Source organism: Propithecus coquereli, unplaced genomic scaffold, assembly GCF_000956105.1.
Source record: "Propithecus coquereli isolate 6110/MARCELLA unplaced genomic scaffold, Pcoq_1.0 Scaffold821, whole genome shotgun sequence".
Classification (NCBI taxonomy): Eukaryota; Metazoa; Chordata; class Mammalia; order Primates; family Indriidae; genus Propithecus; species Propithecus coquereli.
In genome coordinates this window covers 998,100-1,020,506 of record NW_012154408.1, presented here as the reverse complement: position 1 = coordinate 1,020,506, position 22,407 = coordinate 998,100, and the positions used below count along the sequence as shown (strand labels likewise).

Genomic DNA, 22,407 nt, shown 5'->3' with positions numbered 1-22,407 from the left:
TGCTCAGGCTGGTCTCGAACTCCTGAGCTCAAACAATCTGCCCGCCTCGGCCTCCCAGAGAGGTAGGATTACAGGCGTGAGCCACCGCGCCCGGCTTTCTTCAACATTGTTTTGGAAAACATTCTATAGCAAACACCTATGTAGCTGTCTCCTATTTATGTGTGTACCTCAACCACTTGAAAGTGGTGGTGGAACTTTGCCACTAAATATTACCAATTTTGTCTCCTAAGATTAAGGATTTTCTCGTGGACATAACCACAAAATAGTTGTCACACCTGATCAGAAAATGTATTATTGACAAAATTCTGTCTAATAAGCAGTTCACATTTCAGGTTTCCGGTTGTTCCAGTGTCCTTTTTGGCATTTGTTTCTTTGTTGATCTAGAATTGAATCAAGAATCACACACTTAAACTACCCCATCTCCTTCCTTTCACCTAGAATGGGCTCCTGCCTTTCCCCATGATCATTTTTTTTTTTTTGAGACAGAGTCTTGCTCTGTTGCCTGGGCTAGAGTGCCGTGGCGTCAGATTAGCTCACAGCAACCTCAAACTCCTGGGCTCAAGCAATCATCCTGCCTCAGCCTCCCAAGTAGCTGGGACTACAGGCATGTGCCACCATGCCCGGCTAATTTTTATATATGTATATATGTTGTCCAGCTAATTTCTTTCTATTTTTAGTAGAGACGGGGTCTCACTGTTGCTCAGGCTGGTCTTGAACTCCTGACCTTGAGCAATCCTCCTGCCTCGGCCTCCCTAAGTGCTAGGATTACAGGTGTGAGCCACCACGCCCGGCCTATTCCCCATGATCTTGACTCATTTCTTTGAAGAGGATAAGTTTAGTTTTTGTAAAGCAGTGTCCATGTAGAGTTGCTGGATTGTATCCTTAGGGATTAGGTCAGGTTGGATCCTTCGGGCAAGAATGCCACGATGGGAGTGTGTATCAGTTTGTCTTGTTGGTGATGTTAAGTTTATATCATGATTCAGGTGGTATCAACCGGAGACCTTTTAAAATTCTTTCTGTGCTTATAAAATATGTACACATCTAAACTTTATGTTATACAGTATTTTGTAAATGGTACATACGATCCCTCTTTGCAATATCATCAACATCTTTCTCAGCTGCAATTGAGGTGTACACCTTCACATGCAGTATATCACATGATGCCACTAAGATGTGCGGTGTATAAAGTGGCCTGTTTTAGGGGTGAGGTGGGCTCGGGAAAGGCCTGTCTTTAGTCCCTGAATCTGCCATGCTGGAGCTGAGGCAGATCTTCCTCGGCCGCTGGGTGGCTCAGCCATTTTGGTGTGATTCTTCTTCACACATCAGGTGGGTGATGTCCTGTGCTTGGTCCTCGCAGCAGCTCCCTTTAGAGTTGAGGTAGCTGTGGCTCAGAGATGTCAAGGGATCAGTGAGCTGCTAATTCTAACCTGGGGCAGGGGGTAGTTTATTGGGTAGGAATTTGACACCTCCAGCTAAAGTTCGATGTTATTCATTATCCATGAGTTTTATTTTATTTATTTTGTATTGTTTTATTTTATTGTTTGAGACAGTCTTGCTCTGTTGCCTGGGCTAGAGTGCCGTGGCGTCAGCCTGGCTCACAGCAACCTCCAACTCCTGAGCTTAAGTGATCCTCCTGCCTCACTCTCCTGAGTAGCTGGGACTACAGGTGTGTGCCACCACGCCCAGCTAACTTTTTCTATTTTTAGTTGTCCAGGTAATTATTTTTCTATTTTTTAGTAGACACGGGATCTGGCTGTTGCTCAGGCTGGTCTCAAACTCCTGACTTCAAGCGATTGTCACCCCTTGGCTTCCCAGAGTGCTAGTATTACAGGCTTGAGTGAGCCACCAGCTGGGCCCAGGAGTTCTAATTAGCTACTTTGCATTCTCTGTTGTGTTCTGCCTTTACGTGATCATCACTGGTGATGCTGGGTCAGTCTTGGGCCTGTCGTTCCGCTGCTGGGCACAGGAGCGTGCGCCGCCCCCTCAGTTGGCGAGTAATAGGCCTGTGCTTAATGTCTGTCTGAACGTCAACATGACCCACGCTTCTGTTTTCTAGGATGTGTACTCTGGCACACCCACCAAAGTCAGACACGTGGACTGCCAAGTGGAGGACGAGTTTGACTTGGAAGCTTGCTTAACTGAACCCTTGAGAGACTTCTCAGCCATGAGCTAACTGTGCCACCTGGTGGTGGCCAGAGGAACAAATGCCCCCACACCTGGTGGGAGGCCAGCTAAGGCCAAGCATGTGTTGTGCCCTTGTACCTGGATGGTTTCTTTGTTAATAGCTCATTATCTCATGATGAATTGTTATTCCTGCCTTATTTTCTTAAGAAAACATTAGTTTTATGTACCAGTGAGTGTATTTTGCATGTTTTAAATTGTTAATGGCGCTAAATCCAAGGAAGATTGAACTTAAAGCAATTGTGCAACAAACTCAATTGCTTATTCTTAACCATCCTCCAAGTTAAACTTACAAGTATCCTTTAACAGGTTTTCCACAAGTATTTTAGGCATAAATTTGCCACTTGTCAGATGGGTTGTTTTGGATTTAACCATGAATTCATGGGACCAATCTAAAGTCAGCCTTCTTTACAGGTGTCTGATAAAGTATTCTCAGTGTCAGACACCTAAATGTCTTTATGGAAACTTAGTGTTTGGCCTTTTTCCAGTATGTCGAAGTGGGTTTTTTCCCTCATACAGAGCTCTGAACAGTTAAACATGTTAAATTAATGGGTTTTATGTAAGTTATGCAGTCTTAATTTGGTACTTGTAAATAGCGCTAGGTAGGCTCTTTATCTAGAATACTCTAAGAGTTAAGGCAGCAGAGGGATTTAGAAAGAACTTTTTTTGCAATCAGTTAATTTACTATGTAAAATTTCTGTAAATGATATTGTGTATAGATTTTCTGTTCAAATATTCAATCATAAATTTCTTGTTAAGACTTAAGTTTCTGTTGCTTTTGTATGCAGTGATATGCAAAAATAAAACCTTCTTTAACTGATTTAGGATTTTGCCAAGTGGGCTAGATACTATGAGAACTAATGTGTTTGGGTGGGGGTCAGAGTGTACATCGGTCTGTCTCAGGTCTGAAGGGCTCATGTGGCATGAGGTGAGTGCAGCACGCGGTGTGGACAGGGAATTGTGACTGGTGCTCAGGAGTGGTTGCTCTGTGCCCCTCTGTGCCAGCTCATCAAGCCCCACTGGCCACTGGGTGAGGGCCCTTGTCTGATAGGTGTGGAGCTTCTTCAGGGGGTTCCCCAACTCAAAACAGGGAGTCAGTGACCTAGGTTCCATACTTATTCCTCAGCAGCTGGGATGACAGGGACATCCCACATCCCCAGATTTATACCCTACAGCATAGCCAGTGTTAGGCTGAATCCTAAGGGGTGCCTAGCCATGGCCTGCCTTCTATAGCCAAATCTGGGACCCTGCCTGCAGACATGGCCGCCAGCCCATAGCCACAGCCGCGTCCCAAAGACGCTTGTTCAGAATGGGTACCGGGCTTGCTTCAAGTGAGGGATGGGCTCAAGCAACTTTGTTCCATGACTTTGAAAAGGCAGAAGCCCTTCCTTAGTTAACACATCTGTGTTAACCCTGTTAACACTGTACCTGTGTCAGGTACAGCGTGGGAGACACTGGGACACGGCAGGAAACAGACCACCTGAAGTCTGCACTCACACTCTGGTGGGGAGATAAGATAGTAAGTGTGGTGTCAGGTAGAACAGGGTAGGGACAGGTACTTGGCAGTATTTTCAGGGTGGTTGGGGGATGCCAGATGAGGTAGCGTTTGAGCCGAGATGGCTATCACCCCAGGGAGGGCAGCGAGTGCAAAGGCCCTGGGATAGGAGTGTAGCATGTTGACTGCCAACAACATCCTAAGATGTGGGCAGACTTTTGAGGCGTGTCCATGAGGAAACTGCTAGAGGAAGCCTTGGCTTTGTGGCTGTGAGTGAGGACCAGCGGGAAGGTGTGGATAATATGGGAGATTAGAGCAAAGTGTAGTGACACTGGTGCCTCCACCATGACAACAGAACAGAGAAAATGTCTTCTGAACTGGATGATGTGGCCAAGGTTTCTAGGCAGGTAGCTTCTGGCATCCTGCTTACGTTAAAAGCTAAAACAGCATAGGGAGAAGTGAGGGAGGGCGCTAACTGTGAATGAGCAGCGCTCTCAAATGTTCCCAGCCTTGCCAGATGGCGAAGGGGGCATCCAGAGGACAGCCAGGAAGGCTGGATCTATGCTGAAGTGGAGGGTGTGGCTTTGCAACCCCCTAAGACCTTTCCAGCAGCAGGGCTGCTTGTCCCTCGGCAGGGGCACGAGACAGACGAGGGCTGTTTTGAAGAGACTTGTGTGTGTGGCTTTTGTCTAATGAATTGTGCCCCAGTAGGAGTCACAGGAGTCTAGAAAAGCTTTTGAAAGAATTACGCTGGCAGAATCACCTCCAGGTTGGGCTGCAAAGGACTCGGCAATACGAAATGAAAGAGGCCTTGGACCAGCAGGAAGCAGACTGAGACACACCTGCCACCTTTCATGGAAGATGAAGGATAATTCCAGGGTGGGACCTCAAGCCCAGAAACTTGGAGAATCTCTGGAGCAAGGCCAAGCCCTCATGGGGACCTGCCCACATGACATTTGCCTGGCGGACCAGGGAGTGGCTCTTGCAGGCATCCTAGGTCTGTGTCACCCCACTATCGTAAGTTGGGTGTGTAGCCTGGTGGGGCTGGAGGGCAGGTAGGTTGTCTATTTAGCTCTGAGGTCTTCATCTGTAGGGAGGCTCAACCCAGGAGCTGACCTTAAGGAACCATGTCTGAGGAGCCCTGTCCACATGGGAGTGGGTTCAGATGACATTCTTGACTTTGGGTTGACCCTGTGGTGGGGGTGGAACTTGGAGGCCTTGGCAGGGAGCTTATCTTGCATTTTGGAGGATTATAAATAATCTGTGTGGCCAGAGGTTGGGCTATGGTGGTCTGAGCAGGGCTGTGATGGGTGAGGTCAGGGCTGGGTGTGGGTGCAAGTGGGACATTGACCCTGCCTTGGGTGAGTGAGACAGGCAGTGGGGGTCTCAGGTGGGGGTTTGAGGCCTGACTTGGGCTTCAGTTGCCCTGGCTGCTAGGTTTTGCTTCACATTTAAATTCTTAGAATGCTTTTAAGCAGCAAGGAAATCAATCTTCAGACTTCAGTGCTTGCCTCTTAATGCTGTTAATGTAATCTAGTATTTTCTCTGAGTGTTACAAATAACCAATAGGATAGGATTGAGTTGTCTTTATTCTTGACTCTTGTACGTCGAACCTAGAAGTGTCAGAATTAAATTAAGTTTGTCCAGCATGATTAATTCTTCACAATCCCAGGCTGATTGTTATCTCGTCCCCATGGGTGAGTCATTTTTCTGTCTTTTCACATACGCTGGGGTCAGCTTATCAGGGTTGTCATCCCACATCCCCAGATTTACTGTTCTCCCTGTATTGTGCAGCCGTTCATGTTTCTTTCTGGCCTGTCAGGATCTTGTCCTTTAGGTTCTCTTTTTCAGCAGTTCTGCCACCAAGTTGTTGACTCCTCCGTCCCTTTGGTAGGAAAATGTCAATGGAATCTCCCAGGTGAATCGAATAGCCTCTGCCTGAACCACAGGGCCAGCTCCTGTTGGCTTTCTGGGCCCATGTGGTAGCTCCTGATTAAGTGACCGGTTACGGGATCTGTTATTCCATGTGGGCAAATCTGGAAGGTCTGCTAGGTAAAGTCATGGTACAGTACTTGGCAAACTGAAGTACTTTGCACAGTAGTGTGTTACTGTCTACTTTCAACCCAGTATGGCTTGGGGAGAGGGGGAGGAAGTGTACCTATTTGATCATCAGTCTGCGTATAATTAAAAAAGATTTTTTTTAATTAGGGGGAATTGAGCGGGGGGGTTCAATTTTTTTTCTTTCTTTTTTTTTTGAAACAGAGTCTCGCTCTGTTCCCCAGGCTAGAGTGCCATGGCATCAGCCTAGCTCACAGCAACCTCAAACTCCTGAGCTCAAGCGATCTTCCTGCCTCAGCCTCCCGAGTAGCCGGGACTATAGGCGTGCACCACCACACCCAGCTAATTTTTTCTACTTTTAGTTGCCTGGCTGATTTTTTTTTTCTATCTTTAGTAGAGACAGGGTCTCGTTCTTGTTCAGGCTGGTCTCAAACTTCTGCATTCAAGCATTCTTCCCACCTTGGCCTCCCAGAGTGCTAGGATTGTAGGTGTGAGCCACTGCACTGGCCAATTTGTTATTTTGTTTTTTTTTTGAGACAGGGTCTTGCTCTGTCATCCAGGCTGGCATGCAGTGGTGTCATCATAGCTCACTGCAACCTCAAACTCGAGTGGGCTCAAGCGATCCTCCCACCTAAGCATCCTGAGCAGCTGGGACTACAGATGTGAGCCACCATGCCTGGCCTAGTCTGTGTATAATTTTATGTTTAAGAAAGAAGTTTGAGGGTTTTTCTTTTTGTTTTGTTGTTCTTTTGTTTGCATTTTAATGTGCAGATTGGCCCTAAACCTCTTGGTAAAAATCACACTTCAAAGATGCACATAAAGTTTCCAGGAAAAACCTTCAGTGTAGGAGTGTAGGAAGCAAAGCCTCCAATATTAGTACTAACGACTCAGTGGCTGAGGTTTCAACAATGACTATGACTGTATACAGTTCCTTGGCGCTGCCGCTGTTGCTGAGCTCCCTGCACATTCCTTGATTCCTTGGTCCTCTCAGGCTGGATAAGGTCTTCAGGCAAGAATAAAAACAGCAGGTGCTTAGAAGTATGAAATCTGCTTCAGGGCATCCTGGCTGCTTCATGGAAGCTGAAAGCCAGGAAGGGTCAGCCTTGCTCGGGCCAAGACACTGCCCACCCCTCCTGCCAAGACCTCTCACCCCAGAAACTCCCAGTTAGGCCCTTACCTGATCCTCTCCTGGGTCCCACACATGTAAGTCTAGCTGCTGGCAGACAGCCCGGTGTGGGTTGAACAGGCGCTTGGAACGTGCAGAGTGGGCCTTCCCAGTCTCCTGACCCCACAGCCAGTCTCACCATGGTGCCATGGGCTTTACTAAACTCCACAGAGCTCACCCAAACCTGGGGGGCCTCAGCAGCTTCTTGATCTCTCCATATCCCCACAGAAAGACAGAAGCGAGATGGCAAGACTGGACTCCAACAGATACCAGGGACCACCAAGCCAGGTGACAAGATGTTTTCTGAACCCAAGATGCAAGGGGTGGTGTAAACCTGCAACAGCCCCAAGGCCTGCGTGGCAGCAGCAACTGCAGGAGCAGAAGAGGGAGGAAATGGCCAAGCACCTGAGGCCTTGAGAACGGGCGTCCAGAGGAGCCGTCCACATCCCCGGAAGCACCACTGGCCAGCATGAGAGCTAATGGTGTCTGTTTGGTGGTCCAGTGCTGGTATCCACTACAGCTTCATGAAACCTGGTCAATTACAGATTACACCTGCCACCAATGGGATGAAATGATGAGGATGCTTGCAGTTAAGCAGCCAAGATTGGTCAATAGAGACAGGCCAATCCTCTCACAAGACAATACTGCTCAAACTACAGAGGCTGGATTTGGAAACTCTGTCATTCACCATATTCACCAGACCTTGCACCAACTGACTACCACTTCCAAGCCTTGGACCACTTCTTGCGAAGGTAAATAGTCAATTCTCAACAAGCTGTAGAAAACGCCTCTCGAGATTTCATCGCCACTCGCTCTCCAGGCTTCTTTGCTGCTGGCATAAACCAGCTACCATTAAGATAGCGAAACTGTCAATAGTTTAGGTGCATACTTTGATTAATTGTACTGCTTCTTGTTTGAGAGATAATAAACTATACTTTTGAAATTGGACATTTCATATTTAATGACCTAATACTACTTTTGTTTGTAGATGACATGGACGATTCAGACAACCCCAGGGAAACTACAAAAAATAAAACCCTCCTAAAACTAGTTCATCAGGGTCATGAGATACAAGATAAGCAAAAATCAGTTGTAATTCTAATACTAGGCTGGTGTGGTGGAGCACACCTGTAATCCCAGCTATTCTGGAGGCTGAGATGGGAGGATTCCCTGAAGCTAGAACTTCGAGACCAGCCTGGGCAATGTAGTGAGACCTCCATCTCTAAAAAAATAAAAAAATTCTAATACTAGCAACGAACATATAGACACTGAAATAAAAAAGAAAATTGTACCATTTATAATTGCTTAAAAACTGGAACACTTAGCTGCAAATCTAACAAAACACATATAAGACCTGTATGCTGAAAACTGTACAACGCTGATGAAAGATCTAAATAAATGGAGAACTATGCCATATTCATGGATTGGAAGACTCAAAGATGCCAATTCTTCCTAAACTGATAACACAGCTATAATGGAATTTGTATCCAAATCCCAGCAATTTTTTGTAGGTAGAGACAAGATTCTAAATTTCATATGGAAAGGGAAAAGAACTAGAATAGATGAAACAACTTTGAAAAAGAATAAAGTGAGAAAGATGAGTCTCTTATTGGCTTATTAATAGAGCTGCTGTCTTCAAGACTGGTGTTGGTGGAGGGACAGACACTTAAGATCAATGGAGTAAAACAAAGAACCCAGAAATAGACCCACACAAGTCTGGCCAACTTTTTTTTTTTTTTTTTAGCAAGTCACAAAATTTTTGCAAAGGTGCAAAAGAAATTCAATGGAGAAGGATAGTATTTTCAATGAATGATGCTGGAGCATTTGGATATCCGAAAGGAAAAATATGATCTTCAATCTAAGTCTCACACCTTATAGAAAAATTAAGTCGAAATGGATCACAGACTTAAATGTAAAGTATAAAACTTGTAGGAAATCATTGGGCTCTAAGGGTAGGCAGAATTCTTAAACTGGACACCAAAAGCACGATTTGAAGAAGGAAACGTTGATAAATTGAACTTCATCAAAATTAAAAACTTCCTCTTTGAAAGACCCTCTTAAGACAACGAAAAGACAAAACTGCAGGCTGGGAGAAAATATTTGCAAACCACACATCCCACAAAGCACTCCTATCTTTACGAGACTATGTAAAGAACTTTCAAAACTCTGCAGTAAACAAACCATCCAATTAGAAAATGGGCAAAATGGGGACAGATACTTCATGGAAGAGAATGGATGTGCAGATGGCAGATAGGTGCATGGGACGGTGCTTGGCATTGTTAGTCACTGGGGGATGCAGCCAAGCAACACCTGAGAGAGTGGCTGTGGTGAACGGCAATGGTACCATGTGCTGGTGAGGGCTGGGAGCCATCCTTGTGCGCCATGGCATGGGTGTACAATGGTACCGGCACTCTGGAGAGCAGTTTGACAGCTTCTTAAAAAACTAAACATGTGGCCGGGCGGGGTGGCTCACGCCTGTAATCCTAGCACTCTGGGAGGGTGAGGTGGGTTGATCGCTTGAGGTCAGGAGTTGGAGACCAGCCTAAGCAAGAGTGAGACCCGTCTCTACTATAAATAGAAAGAAATTAGCCAAACAACTAAAATTAGAAAAAAATTGGCCGGGCATGGTGGTGCATGCCTGTAGTCCCAGCTACTCGGGAGGCTGAGACAGGAGGATCGCTTGAGCCCAGGAGTTTGAGGTTGCTGTGAGCTAGGCTGACGCCACGGCACTCTAGCCCGGGCAACAGAGTGAGACTCTGTCTCAAAAAAAAAAAAAAACAAAAAAACTAAACGTGTAACTACCACATGCCCCAGGGAATCTATACCAGAGAAATGAAGATTTAAGTTCACACAAAAACCTGTACGTGAAAGCTCATAGCAGTTCTGTCTGGAATAGCCCCAAACTGGAAACAATCCAGATGTCCTTGGGTGGGTGAACGGTTACAGACAAGGTGGATTTGCACGCTGTGGAACTGCTGGCACAAATCCTGATGAAGAGTTAATCTCAAAGTGTTACTGTGTGGTTCCTTTTATATGATATTCTTGAAAGGACAAAATTACAGAAATGGAGAACAGAGTATTGGTTGCTGAGGACTTCATATGTGCATGTGTGTCCCCTCTAGCTCTCTCTGCTGAAAAGGTCCGGATACGGTGACCAGCCTGGTCACATGAGCATTCCTTGACACATACTGTGGTCTTGAAATACCATTTCTCAATAAAAGGGCTTCTTGGAGAAATGGCAGGGAGTAGGGAGGGTGTCATGCCAGTAGACCCACCAGAGTCATACCCAGAGGATTCAGGAGCAACCTGAAGAGACCCCCACCACCCCCGGCCATAGATGGGACAATTTGATCTTCAAAAGGGATAAGAAATGCAGTTCATCAAATATGTTGGGAAAAGAGAGGAATCAGTTGCTTTTGGGGGATGATGGGAGCCAGTTTACTCTCTTGAAAGCCGATGAGCATCTCTCCAGCCCATCTTAAATGAGCTGTGCCACGTAGTCATTGGACAGGAGCATCCACAAAAGGATCCAACTAATAAATGCAGAGGAACGAATTGAATTAGAATAGCACCGTTTGCAACTTGAAATGAGACACCCGGGCATTCCATGCCACTGATGGTTTTGCCCCACGCCAGCTATAGTGTTGCCAAGGTTATCAAAGCTGAGTCTGACCCAACTGGCAGGAAATCCAGAGGAACTAGGACCGTGCTGAGCTGCACCCGAGGATGCCAGCAGCCACATGCAGACCACAGACGGCTCCCCAGATCCTTTGGTCCAGGTTCTGCAACAGGTTAGAAAAGAAAAGAAGAGACAGGGGGGCTTATGTAGATAAGAGTTGCCAGAGGCACACCAAATAAAGAAATAGGCAAGACTAAACTAAGCATTCTAAAGAATGCTCAGACTAAAATGTCTAAGCATTCACCTCAAGGCCATAAAACTATTTTTAAAGGCAAGAAAGTGATGATTTTATAAGTGAGGCTGATGGTGATTTACGAGGGAGGGTGGGGTTTGCCTGGGCAGGGGACTCGCCTCCTGGGGTGGCTGGTGCCATTCTATTGCTTTTTAATAGCTTTATTGAGATACAATTCACCTGTTTAAAGTGTGCCATTCAATGGCTTTTCGGTATATTCATGGAGTTGTGCAAACTGTCACCACAGTCAGTTTTAGAACATTTTCATTACCCCAGGAAGAAAACCCCAGCCCCGAGCTGTCACTACCAGCCCTCCCATTCCCAAGCCCCAGGAACCAGTTCTACCTTGTCTCTAGGTTGTCTGCACACACACAGGCACATGGTGCACATGTATCATGCCTTTTACTCTTTAGCCTCTAACGCTTCAGCGTGTATTTCCTGGGAACGGGACACTTGTTTAAAACTGTGTGGAAGTAAAACTCAAGGGAAATCAAGTAAGTGGGAGCGGGTGGAGGGGATGGGTAAATTCACACCTCATGGGTACAATGCACACTAACTGGGTGAAGGGCACACTTACAACTTTGTACAAGAGCAAATTATGTAACCAAAACGTGTGTACTCCAGTAAAATTCTGAAATAAAAAGTAAAAAAAAAATGCACTACAGTCATCAAAATGGGAACATTCATACAGCACAGACCTTATTGAAAAGCACCCAGTGGTGTCCTGCGTAGAGAACCTGTTCCTGCTCCAGGCTCATGGGTTTGCTTTGGTACTTCCTGAGCACCTGTTGTGTGCACTGACTGCTTTGGCTTCTTTTGTTTTTTTGACTTTTGAAGGGTATAGGTGAGTTGTGTTGAAGACTTGGCTCACTTTGGGTGGTCCCATATTTCCTCATGGGACCAGATCCAGAATGAGGATTTTCCACGGGAATGCCCCACTAGTTGTATTGGGAGGCAAACGACATCAGATGGCCCTGTTACTGGGGACACTAACCTGGGTGCCTGGATGAGGTGCTATCTGCCAGTGTTCCCCATTGTGAACTTGCTACATTTCTCTTTGCAGTTGCTAAGTGTCTTTGGGGAAATACTTTGAGATTGTGTAAATACCCTGTTCATCTATTATTGCAGTATCTATATTAGTTTTACCAATATTTTCATTCATTAGTTTTAGCATCTGTGTTAGTCATTAGTCAGGGTTCTCCAGAAAGAGAACCAATAAGGTTCATTCTCTCTTGCACGCATGATTGATTTAAAGAAGTTGGCTTACACAGTTGTGGAGGTTGGCAAGTCCAAAATCTGTGGGGCAGGCTGGAAACCCAGGGAAGAGCTGATGTTGCAGATTGAGTGCAAAGGTCATCTGCTGGTAGAATTCCCTCTTCCTCAGGGAGGTCAGTCTTTTTTTTTTTGTGAAGTTTTTCAACTGATTGGATGAGGTCCAACCACATTATGCTTTAATAAGTGTCTACTGATTTAAATGTTTATCTTGTCTAAAAAATACCTTCACAGCAACATCCAGACGTGTTTGACCAAATGTCTGGGTACCTCGGCCTAGCCAAGATGACACATAAAATTAGCCATTGCAACATCCATGATGATTCTGGTTTGAATCAGTTATTGCTATTAATATTATACCATTGTCACCTTCATCCCATATACATTTATTTGCCAGCTTTCTATTGGAAGGAGGAGCTTTCCCTTCTCTCCTATTTGTTTACTTATTACGGGTACAGATTCATGGATTTTTATTTTATTCAGTGGACCATATCTGTTACTGTCCTTATTTGTTTTGATGCTCAAATTGTCCCAGATTTGGCCAGTTGGAGCTCCTTCAAGCTGACTCCTGTGTCCTTTTGGTATACCATCATTTTGTTCCTTCCTTCCTTTTTTTCACTGTGTTAATATATATATAATAGAAAATTTGTCATCGTACCACTTTTAAGTGTACAGTTCAGTGGCGTTTAAGCACATTCACATTGTTGTGTAACTATCACCACCGTCCATCACTAGAACTTTTTTTTACCTTTCACAACTAAAACTCTGTACCCATTAAACACTAACTCCTCACTGTTCCCTCCCCCTAGCCCCTGGGAACCTCTATTCTACTCTGTCTCTGAATTCTATTCTGGGTACCTCATATAAGTAGAATCATATAGTATTTGTCCCTATGTGTCCAGCCTACTTCACTTAGCATAATGTCTTCAAGGTTCACCTACGTTGGGAGGTACTTTCTTGATTTTTGTCACAGCAAAATGCCCCAGGCTCATCCTACACCTACCGTCCCCTACCCAAAGTCAGCCATTTTCTCTAAGGAGCCCTGGGTGCTGGGTATGCTCATTGCTACTGGGCTATCATTACTTCTAGGTCCTTTCAGTGGACAGCGGCAGAAAATTGTGTGTGTGTGTGTGTGTGTGTGATGTGTGTCTGCATAAAGTATCCCACAGTTTAAACTGATACCTGCAATTCCAATCCAATACCACACCCAACAAAGACATAGAACTAATGATCCAGTACTGGAGCTAAAATGTAGTAATAATACACTATCTAAAAGAACACAGGAAACAAGCAAACAAGGGACAAAGAACAGATAGGATCCATAGAAATATAGAAACCAAATAGCAAGATGGTAGATAATCAGCTGTATTAATAACCACATTAAATATAAATGGCCTAAATACTCTAATTAAAAGTCAGAGATTGTCAGATTTGATAAAGAAGCAAAACCCATGCTGTCTACATGAAAGGCTCTGTTAACATAAGGGCACATGTAGGTTCAAAGTGAAAAGCTGGAAAAAGATATACTGTATTAACTTAAAGCTGGAGTGGATATATTAATACCAGACAAAATAGGCTTCAGAACAAGAATATTACTAGGAAGAAAGACATTTCCTAGTGATAAAGGGGTCATTTCTGCAGAAAGATGTAACAATCCAAACTGGGTAGAAACTTAATATCAGAGCTTAAATGTACAGGAAGTAAAAGATTGCTTGAACTAAAATGAGAAATAGACAAGTCCACAATTTGGGAATTTCAACACTTACCTCACAGTAATTGATAGAACAAGGAGACTAAAAAAACTCAATAAAGATATAGAGGACTTGGAACAAAGCTATCAACCAACTTTACCTAGTCAATGCTTACAGAACAGGCCACCCATCAATAGAATACTTGTTCTTTGCAAGTATTCCTGGAACATTATTTTTTCAAGTTTTTAAAATAACCTTTATCTTTTTTTTGAAGTTAATATATGCAATATAGGAAACTGAAAAACACAAGAAGCAAAGAACAAAGTCATTCAAAATCACAAGCAGTTTACAGTTTGATGTGTCCTTGTAGGTCCTTGGAACATTCTTCGTGATAGACCATGTACTAGGCCATAAACTAGTCTCAAGACATTTAAAAGGACTGAAATCATACAGAGTATATCCTCTCATCACAAAAGAATTAAACTAGAGGTCAATATCAGAAGTCTATTTAGGAAATACACAAAAGGGATAAGCCATAAAATAAAAAAATTGATAAATAGAACTTTACCAAACTTAAAAACATTTGCTTTTCAGAAAATACTGTTTAAGGCTGGTCCGATGGTAGTGGGTTATCAGAACTTATTAACATTAGTGTCACTAAAGTGGGTATTCAACCCGCCCTGCTAAATTTGACTGGCTTTAAAAAAAAATACTGTTTAAAAGATGAAAAGGCAGCTGTGGAAAAGTTTGGAGGGTCTTTAAAAAATTAAAAATAGAATTATCAAATACTATAGTAATCCACTTCTGTGTATATATCCAAAATAATTAAAAGCAAGTCTCAAAGATATTTTGTACACTGAAGTTCATAGCAGCATTATTCACAATAGCTAAAATATGGAAGCCACCAAGGTGTCCACTAACAGAGGAATGGATGAACAAAATGTGGTCTATCCATATGATGGAATATTATTCAAGCTTAAAAAGGAAGGGCATTCTGACACATACTACAACAAAGATGAACATTGAGGACACTATGTTAAGTGAAATAAGATAGTCACAAAAGGACAACACTGCATGATTCCACTTCCATTGAGTCCACAGAGCTGTCAAATTCATATCAACAGAAAGTAGAATTGTGGGTGCCAGGCACTGGGGGAGGAGGATGAGGAGTCAGTGTTCGATGGAGACAGAGCTTTAGTTTGGGAAGATGAGAAAGTTCTGTAGATGGATGGTGGTGATGGTTACACAACATTGTGAATGTACTTAATGACACTGAACTGTATACTTAAAATGGTTAATATGGTATTTTTTTTTTTTTTTTGAGACAAGGTTTTGCTCTGTCGCTCAGACTGGAGTGCAGTGGCACAATCAGTCATAGCTCACTGCAAACTTGAACCCCCGGGCTCAAGCAATCCTTCTACTTCAGCCTCCCGAGTAGCTGGGACTATAGGCACATGCCACCACGCTGGCTCATTTTTTTAATTATTATTTTTTGTAGAGATGAGGGTCTCACAATTGCCGGCTGGTCTTGAACTCCTGGCCTCAGAAATCCCCCTGCCTCAGGTTCCCAAAGTGCTAGGATTACAGGCGTGAGTGTACCTCGCCTGGCCTAAAATGGTAAATTCTATGTTATGTATATTTTACACCACAATAGAAGCTTTTTAAAAATGAAAAGGTATTAAATAGACTGGAAAAAAATATTTGCAATACAAATATCTGACAGAGGATTGATATCCAGAATATATGAAGAACTCTTGCAATTCAATAATGAAATGACAAATAATCTGGTCAAAGCAATGAGCAAAAGATTTGAACAGGCACTTTACCAAAGAAGCTGTGTGAATGGCACACAAGCACAAGGAAGAATGCCGAATGTCCATAGCCATTAGAGAAATTCAAATTAAAACCACAATAACATACCACTACATATCCACTAGAATAGCTAAATTATAAACCCAGAAAATAACAAGTGTTGGAGAGGATGTGGAGGGATGGAAACTGTCATACTTTGCTGGTGGAAATGCAAAATTGTACAACCACTTTGGAAAAACAGTTTAGCAGTTTCTGACAAAGTTAAACATACACTTAGCATGTGATCCAGCAATCCTACCCCTAGGGTTTTACCCAAGAGAAATGAAAATTTACATTCACATAAAGACTTGTACACAGTGTTCATAGAAATTTTATTGTAACAACCTCAAACTGGAAGCAATCCAAATGTCCCTCAACAGGCAAATGGGTAAGCAAACTGCTCCATCCATACAGTGGAGTACCAAGCACTCAGCAACAAAAAGGAAGGATGGACGGATACACGTAGCAGGATACATGCAGCAACATGAACGCAACTTTGTGCTAAGTGAAACAATCTAGGCATTAAGACTACATACTGGAGGATTCTATTTATATAAAACTCTAGAAAAGGCAAAACTGTGGAAAGCAAATGGGTGGTTGTCAGGGTAGAGGAGGGTCACTGGGAAGGATTTTGGGGGTGATGGAAATGTTCTGTAGCTTGATGTGGTAGTTACACAATTTTAAGTGTTTGTCAGAACTCGTCGACCCAGGTGCAGGCAGTGCACAGGGAGAATTACCAGAGGGATTCATCCCCTCTGTGCCCCCTAGGGGGCCGCCTCTGGTCTTTTCCAGGTTACCTTCCTGCACTAATTTTTTTTTTTTTTTTCCCGGGCTAGAGTGACTGCCGTGGCGTCAGCCTAGCTCACAGCAACCTCACACTCCTGGGTCGAGCAATCCTTCTGCCTCAGCCTCCCGAGTAGCTGGGACTACAGGTATGTGCCACCATGCCCGGCTAATTTTTTCTATATATTTTTAGTTGTCCAGCTAATTTCTTTCTATTTTTAGTAGAGACAGGGTCTCGCTCTTGCTCAGGCTGGTCTCGAACTCCTGAGCTCAAACAATTCGCCCGCCTCGGCCTCCCAGAGAGCTAGGATTACAGGCGTGAGCCACCGCGCCCGGCCCCTGCACTAATTTTTGTAATAATAAGCAGGGAGGTGGCTGTTTTCTTATTTCCCCACCTTTCTTATGCAGAAGATGGCATCTTACAGATGCTCTTTTGTGCTTTGCATCTTCACCTCTCCAGTGTGGCCTGCACGTCTTTCTACCACTTCAGAGCCTTCTCCTTTCTCCTGTGCCCCGGTGAGGGCACAGCTCCTTCCTGTGGGTGTATCATGGTTTATTTCACTGATTTCCAGGTAGGTGCATTGAGGTTGTTTTCAATATTTTGCCTTATACATGATACTGCATAGAGGACCCTTGTGCAGATGTGTTGTGTTTTCGGACATGCACCTTCGGGTCAATTCCCAGAGGTGTGTGCCGAGGGTCAGTGCATACGTGGCTGTGTGAGACGGTGCCCTGTCCCCTCCAGCGTTTACTGTTAGCACTCCTGCAACAGTGTCTCAGGCCGCTTCCCCATGGCTTTCCCTCTTTGCCAGGGACCCTGCAGCTGTGGGTGCACCCCTGAGGATTCTTGGCCCCTGCAGTGCAGGATACCCTCTTAGAGCGAGGTGGACATGCACGGCCCACCTGGGTGGACCTCTCTTCTACTCTCCAGTGGCCTGTTTGGGTGTGGCTCCTGTCAACAGCAGGTGGCAGAGCAGTTGTTTTTTTACCCATCAGAGCACTTACCTTTATCTTGAGAACTGATACCCTCCATGTGGTGTGGTCACTGACACCGGACCCACCATCTTATCCCGCTTTCATTTAAAAATGTTTTTTGTGGCCGGGCGCTGTGGCTCACCCCTGTAATCCTAGCACTCTTGGAGGCCGAAGCAGGAGGATTGCTTGAGCTCAGGAGTTTGAGACCAGCCTGAGCAAGAGCGAGACTCCGTCTCTACTAAAAATAGAAAGAAATTGGCTGGACAACTAAAAATATATAGAAAAAATTAGCTGGGCATGGTGGCGCATGCCTGTAGTCCCAGCTACTTGGGAGGCTGAGGCAGGAGGATCGCTTGAGCCCAGGAGTGTGAGGTTGCTGTGAGCTAGGCTGACGCCACGGCACTCTAGCCTGGGCAACAGAGTGAGACTCTGTCTCAAGAAAAAAAAAATAAATAAATAAAAATAAAAATGTTTTTTGTGCTTTTTCCTGATTTTGCCGTATTGACTGATTTTTTTTTCTTTTTTTTATTGTGGTGAAATACACATAAAATTTACCATCTTAACCATTTTTTAGTATACAGCTCAGTAATATTAAATACATCCAATGTTGTACAGTCATCAACCACCTCCATTTCTAGGACTTTTCATCGTCTCAAACTGAAGCTCTGTCCTCATTAAACAACTGCCCACCCCACTCCCACCCGCTGCCACCCACCATTCCACTCTCTGTCTCTTTGAGTTTGACTCCTCTAGAAACCTCACATGAGTGGAATCACGCAGGACTTGTGACTGGCTTATTTCAGTTAGCATCATGTCCTCCGGTCCAACCATGTTGTGCTATGTGTGCATTGACTGATTTTTGTTCTGTCCTCTCTCCTCCTCCTGCCCCCATCCACCCACCCCGCTGGCCCCATTAGCTGTCCTGACTTTATTCCTTCAGTTTTTTAAGTTGTGAAATATGCAAGAAGTGTACAGAACAGTATGGAAAACAACATAATGAAAGCCTATGTACCCATCACAGTTTTGTCAGATCTTTGCCAGGATGGCTTCCATATCCTTTCTGTTAGATTGTTTTTTAGTGAGGTGAAATTCACATAAAATAAGATTAACCATTTAAAGTGTACAATTTAGTGGCATTAATACATTCGCTTCTATCTAGTTTCAAAACATTTTCTTCACCTCAAAAGGAAACCCTGTACCCAGTAAACAGTCGCTCCCATTCCCCTCCCCCAGCCCTGACAACCACTAATCCACTTTCTGTCTATTCTGGACAGTTCACATAATAGAATCATATAGTATGTGACCTTCTGTGTCGGGCTTCTTAAACTTAACATAATGTTTTTGAGGTTCATTCATGTTCTTCATTCCTTTATATGGCTGAGTAATATGCCATTATACGGATATATTACATTTATGCATTCGTCAGTTGTTAGACACTTGGACTGTTTCTACCTTTTGGCTATTGTGAATAATGCTGTTGAGAATGTTTGTGACTCAGTTGTGGTGACTCACACTTGGAATCCTAGTACTTTGGGAGAATGAGGTGGGAGGATCACCTGAGCTCAGGAGTTCGAAACCAGCCTGAGCAACATAGTGAGATCCCATCTTTACAAAAAATAGAAAAATTAGCCATGGTGGCGCATGCCTGTAGTCCCAGCTACTCAGGAGGCTAAGGCGGGAGGATTGCTTGCGCCCAGGAGTTGGAGGTTGCAGTGAGCTATGATGACGCCACTGCACTCTAGCCTGGGCGACAGAGAGAGACCCTGTCTCAAAAAAAAAAAAAAAATTGTTACAGGTTTTTGTATGGATGTATATTTTCAGTTTTTTTGGATAGATACCTAGGAGTGGAATTGCTGAGTCTTATGGTATCTCTTTAACTATTTAGGAAACTGCCAGATTGTTTTCCAAAGTAGCTGCAAGAATTCCCTAACACAGTCATCCCTCCTTATCCACAGAGCATTGGCTTTGGGACCCACCGTGGACACCAAAATCTGGAGATGCTCAAATCCCTGCTATAAAATGGTGTAATATTTGCACATAGTCTACGCACATCTTCCCCTTGCTTTAAATCATCTCTAGATTACTTATAACACCTAATACAATGTATGTGCTATGTAAATAGTTATTATACTGTATTTTTAATTTGTATTATTTCTTAAGGTTGTGTTATTTTTAAATTTTTTGCAATATTTTTCATGCAAGGTTGGTTGAATCCTTGGATGTGGAGCCCGCACATACAAACGGTGGACTATAATGTACAAGGATTTCAGTTTCTCCAAATCCTCACCAACACTTGTTATTTCTTGTTTTCTTTATTATAGTTATCCTAGTGGGTGAGAAGTGGTATCTCATAGTGGATTTGATTTGAATTTCCCTGATGGCTAATGATATTATCTTTTCATATGTTTATGGACATTTGCCTATTTCTTTGGGAAAATGTCTATTCAGACCTTTTGCCCATTTTTTTTTTTTTAATTTAGAGACAAGATCTTGCTCTATGTTAGAGTGCAGTGGTGCACTCATAGCTCACTGCAGCCTTGAACTTCAGGCCTCAAGTGATTCTCCCATCTCAGCCTCCCAAGTAGCTGGGACTACAGGTGTGTGCCATCACTCCCGGCTAATTCTTTTAAAATTTTTTGTAGAGATGGAGTCAGTCTTGCTATGTTGATCAGGTTGTTCTTGAACTCCTGGCCTCAAGTGATCCTCCCACCTCTGCCTCCTAAAGTGTGTAAGCCACCTTGCCTGGCCCTTTTGCCCATTTCAAAAAATTAAAGTAAAATATACATTTAAAAAAATCACCATTTTTCTCAGCTTGGTTACCTGAGCTGAAAAAGAAAAAAAAAAAAGAAGAAAAAAATCACTATTTTAGCCATTTTGGAATGTGCAATTCAGTGGCATTTAGTACCTTCACAGTTTGGTGTAACTATTACCACTAATTCCAGAACATCAATATCACCCCAGAAAGAAACGCTATGCCTCTTAGCAGGCACTCTTCACTCCCCTCTTCCTCTCAGCCCCCGGTAACCTCTGTTCTACTTTCTGTCTCTATGAATTTGCCTATTCTAGATATTTTATATAAATGGAATCATACAATATTTGTGCTTTTGTGTATGGTTTACTTCACTGATCATAATGTTTTCAAGGTGTCATCACTGTTATAGCATGTGTCAAATTTTTCTTCCCTTTTTTAGGGTGAATAATATTCCATTGTATGGATAGACCACATTTTGTTTATCCATTCATCTGTTTATGGACATTTGGGTTGTTTCCATTTTTTGGCTACTGTGAATAATGCTCCTATGAACAGTCATGTACAAACTTTGGTTTGACTACCTGTTTTCAGTTCTTTTGGATATACACCCAGGAGTGGAATTGCTGGGTCATATGGTAACTCCATGTTTAACTTTTTGAGGAACCACCAGGCTGTTTTCACCTGCATTTAAAGTAAGAGTTAAAAGCCATTCTGACATTGTGGGCTGGGTGTGCTGGGGATCTGCTCCTCTGGTCCTGTTGCTTCCTCAAAGCTGTGCCAGCCCACCTCTGTCCTGCAGCAGGCAAGGTGGACTCAGGACTGTCCTGGGGTCCCTGCCACTGAAGCCACCCACATCCCAGCGACTTGGGGGACCTGCTCTGGGAAGGCGTGTGGGTCCTCAAGGCCTCCTCAGCACTGGGCCACTGTGGCTCGGTGACAATTCAGCCTCTCCTAGATGGGAGTATATTTTTAGAGGAGCTGAGGTGGCAGCCAGGAGGGTGGTAGCAGTGCCACATGCCGTGTCACCATGGTGGGACTCATGGTCCCCTCATGGTGGGACCCTCTGCTCTGAGCCTCAGCTTCCTCATCTGTAAAGTGGGTACAATTCTAACACCTTCTTGTGGACTGACCTATGGCAAGGGCTTGATGGTTGGCACTGTGACAATTCAGACTGGCCAGCGAGGGCCAGCTGCCCACCACACCTGGAGCACATGTGTGACCTGACCCCTCCCACCTATGAGCTCTGAGACCCAGTGACCATCTCTGGCCTACAGGTCAGGAGGGTCTTCCATGAAATCAGCAAACCAAACGAGAGACATGACTTTAAAGGGGCATAGACTCTATTTCTTAACCCACTAAAAGCCTTTAATAGTTATCCAAGTAAGCGCTGACAGGGACAGGTGGATATAACTTACATCAGTCACACGGCTTTGACACAAACACAGGTGACCTTGGTGATTTGAGGTTGTTGTCATAGGTCCAGATGAGCTAGGATGGAAAACCCAATTCAGGAGGGGCTGCCATGGGCAGACCCCTCTCTGACGCAGGCACCTGCCAGGTATCTCAGTCCTTTTCTGGCCCCTGCCTGCTCTGGCCCAGGTCACAGAGCCTCTTGTCCTCAGGTGACTTGGCCAGCCCAGCTTGACTGTTGTAGGTGGGGATTAAAGGACCCCAGTGGAAGGAACGGCCTCGATGCCTGTCCTGGCCCCATCTGTCGCTGGTTCTGCTGGGGCTCCTGCTTTTTCAGACAGATGAGAGTGACTTTCCTGCCTGTCCTGACATCAGCTGGCTTGGCTTCACAGCCTGTATAGGACTGGCCTTGCTGGGCCCAGAACCTGCCTAAGGCCTGGCCTGATCCCTGGCAACCCCATTGCCTCCCCTAACATCCAGCCCCAGGGTGCCACATGGCCCACAGCCTCACCTGGTTCTCTCTATCCCTCATGCTGCTGCTTCCTTCCCGCACTACCTGGCCACCATGCATTTGGCCTCAGCGTCCACTGTAGGGCCTGGCCATTGCGCCTCCCAGGGGGCCAAGGCACACAGGTGGCTCTTTCCCCCCTCTGACCCACCCCTTCTTAACACCCCACACAAAGCTCAGGGCTTGGGGACTCAAATGATGGCGCTCTGGACAGCGTGGTCCCCATGCCCCTCTTACCCTAGCACTACTCTCCCTCAGTGGGAGAATTTTCCTGCCTGCACACTTTCAATAAAGCATCTAGGGCTGGGCGCAGTGGCTCATGCCTGTAATCCTAGCCCTCTGGGAGGCTGAGGCA

General features: G+C 44.5%; 1 protein-coding gene across 1 annotated transcript in view; it reads left to right on the top strand.

Annotated features, from left to right (window-relative positions):
* SLBP (stem-loop binding protein) overlaps window positions 1–2,875 on the top strand; it is a 16,448-nt gene extending 13,573 nt beyond the window's left edge. Inside the window, exon 8 of the mRNA XM_012663681.1 lies at window positions 2,057–2,875. Coding sequence (XP_012519135.1) covers window positions 2,057–2,173 — 117 coding nt within the window. The 3' untranslated portion in view covers window positions 2,174–2,875. The remainder of the gene's footprint in view (window positions 1–2,056) is intronic.
* Window positions 2,876–22,407: the final 19,532 nt, after the last annotated feature.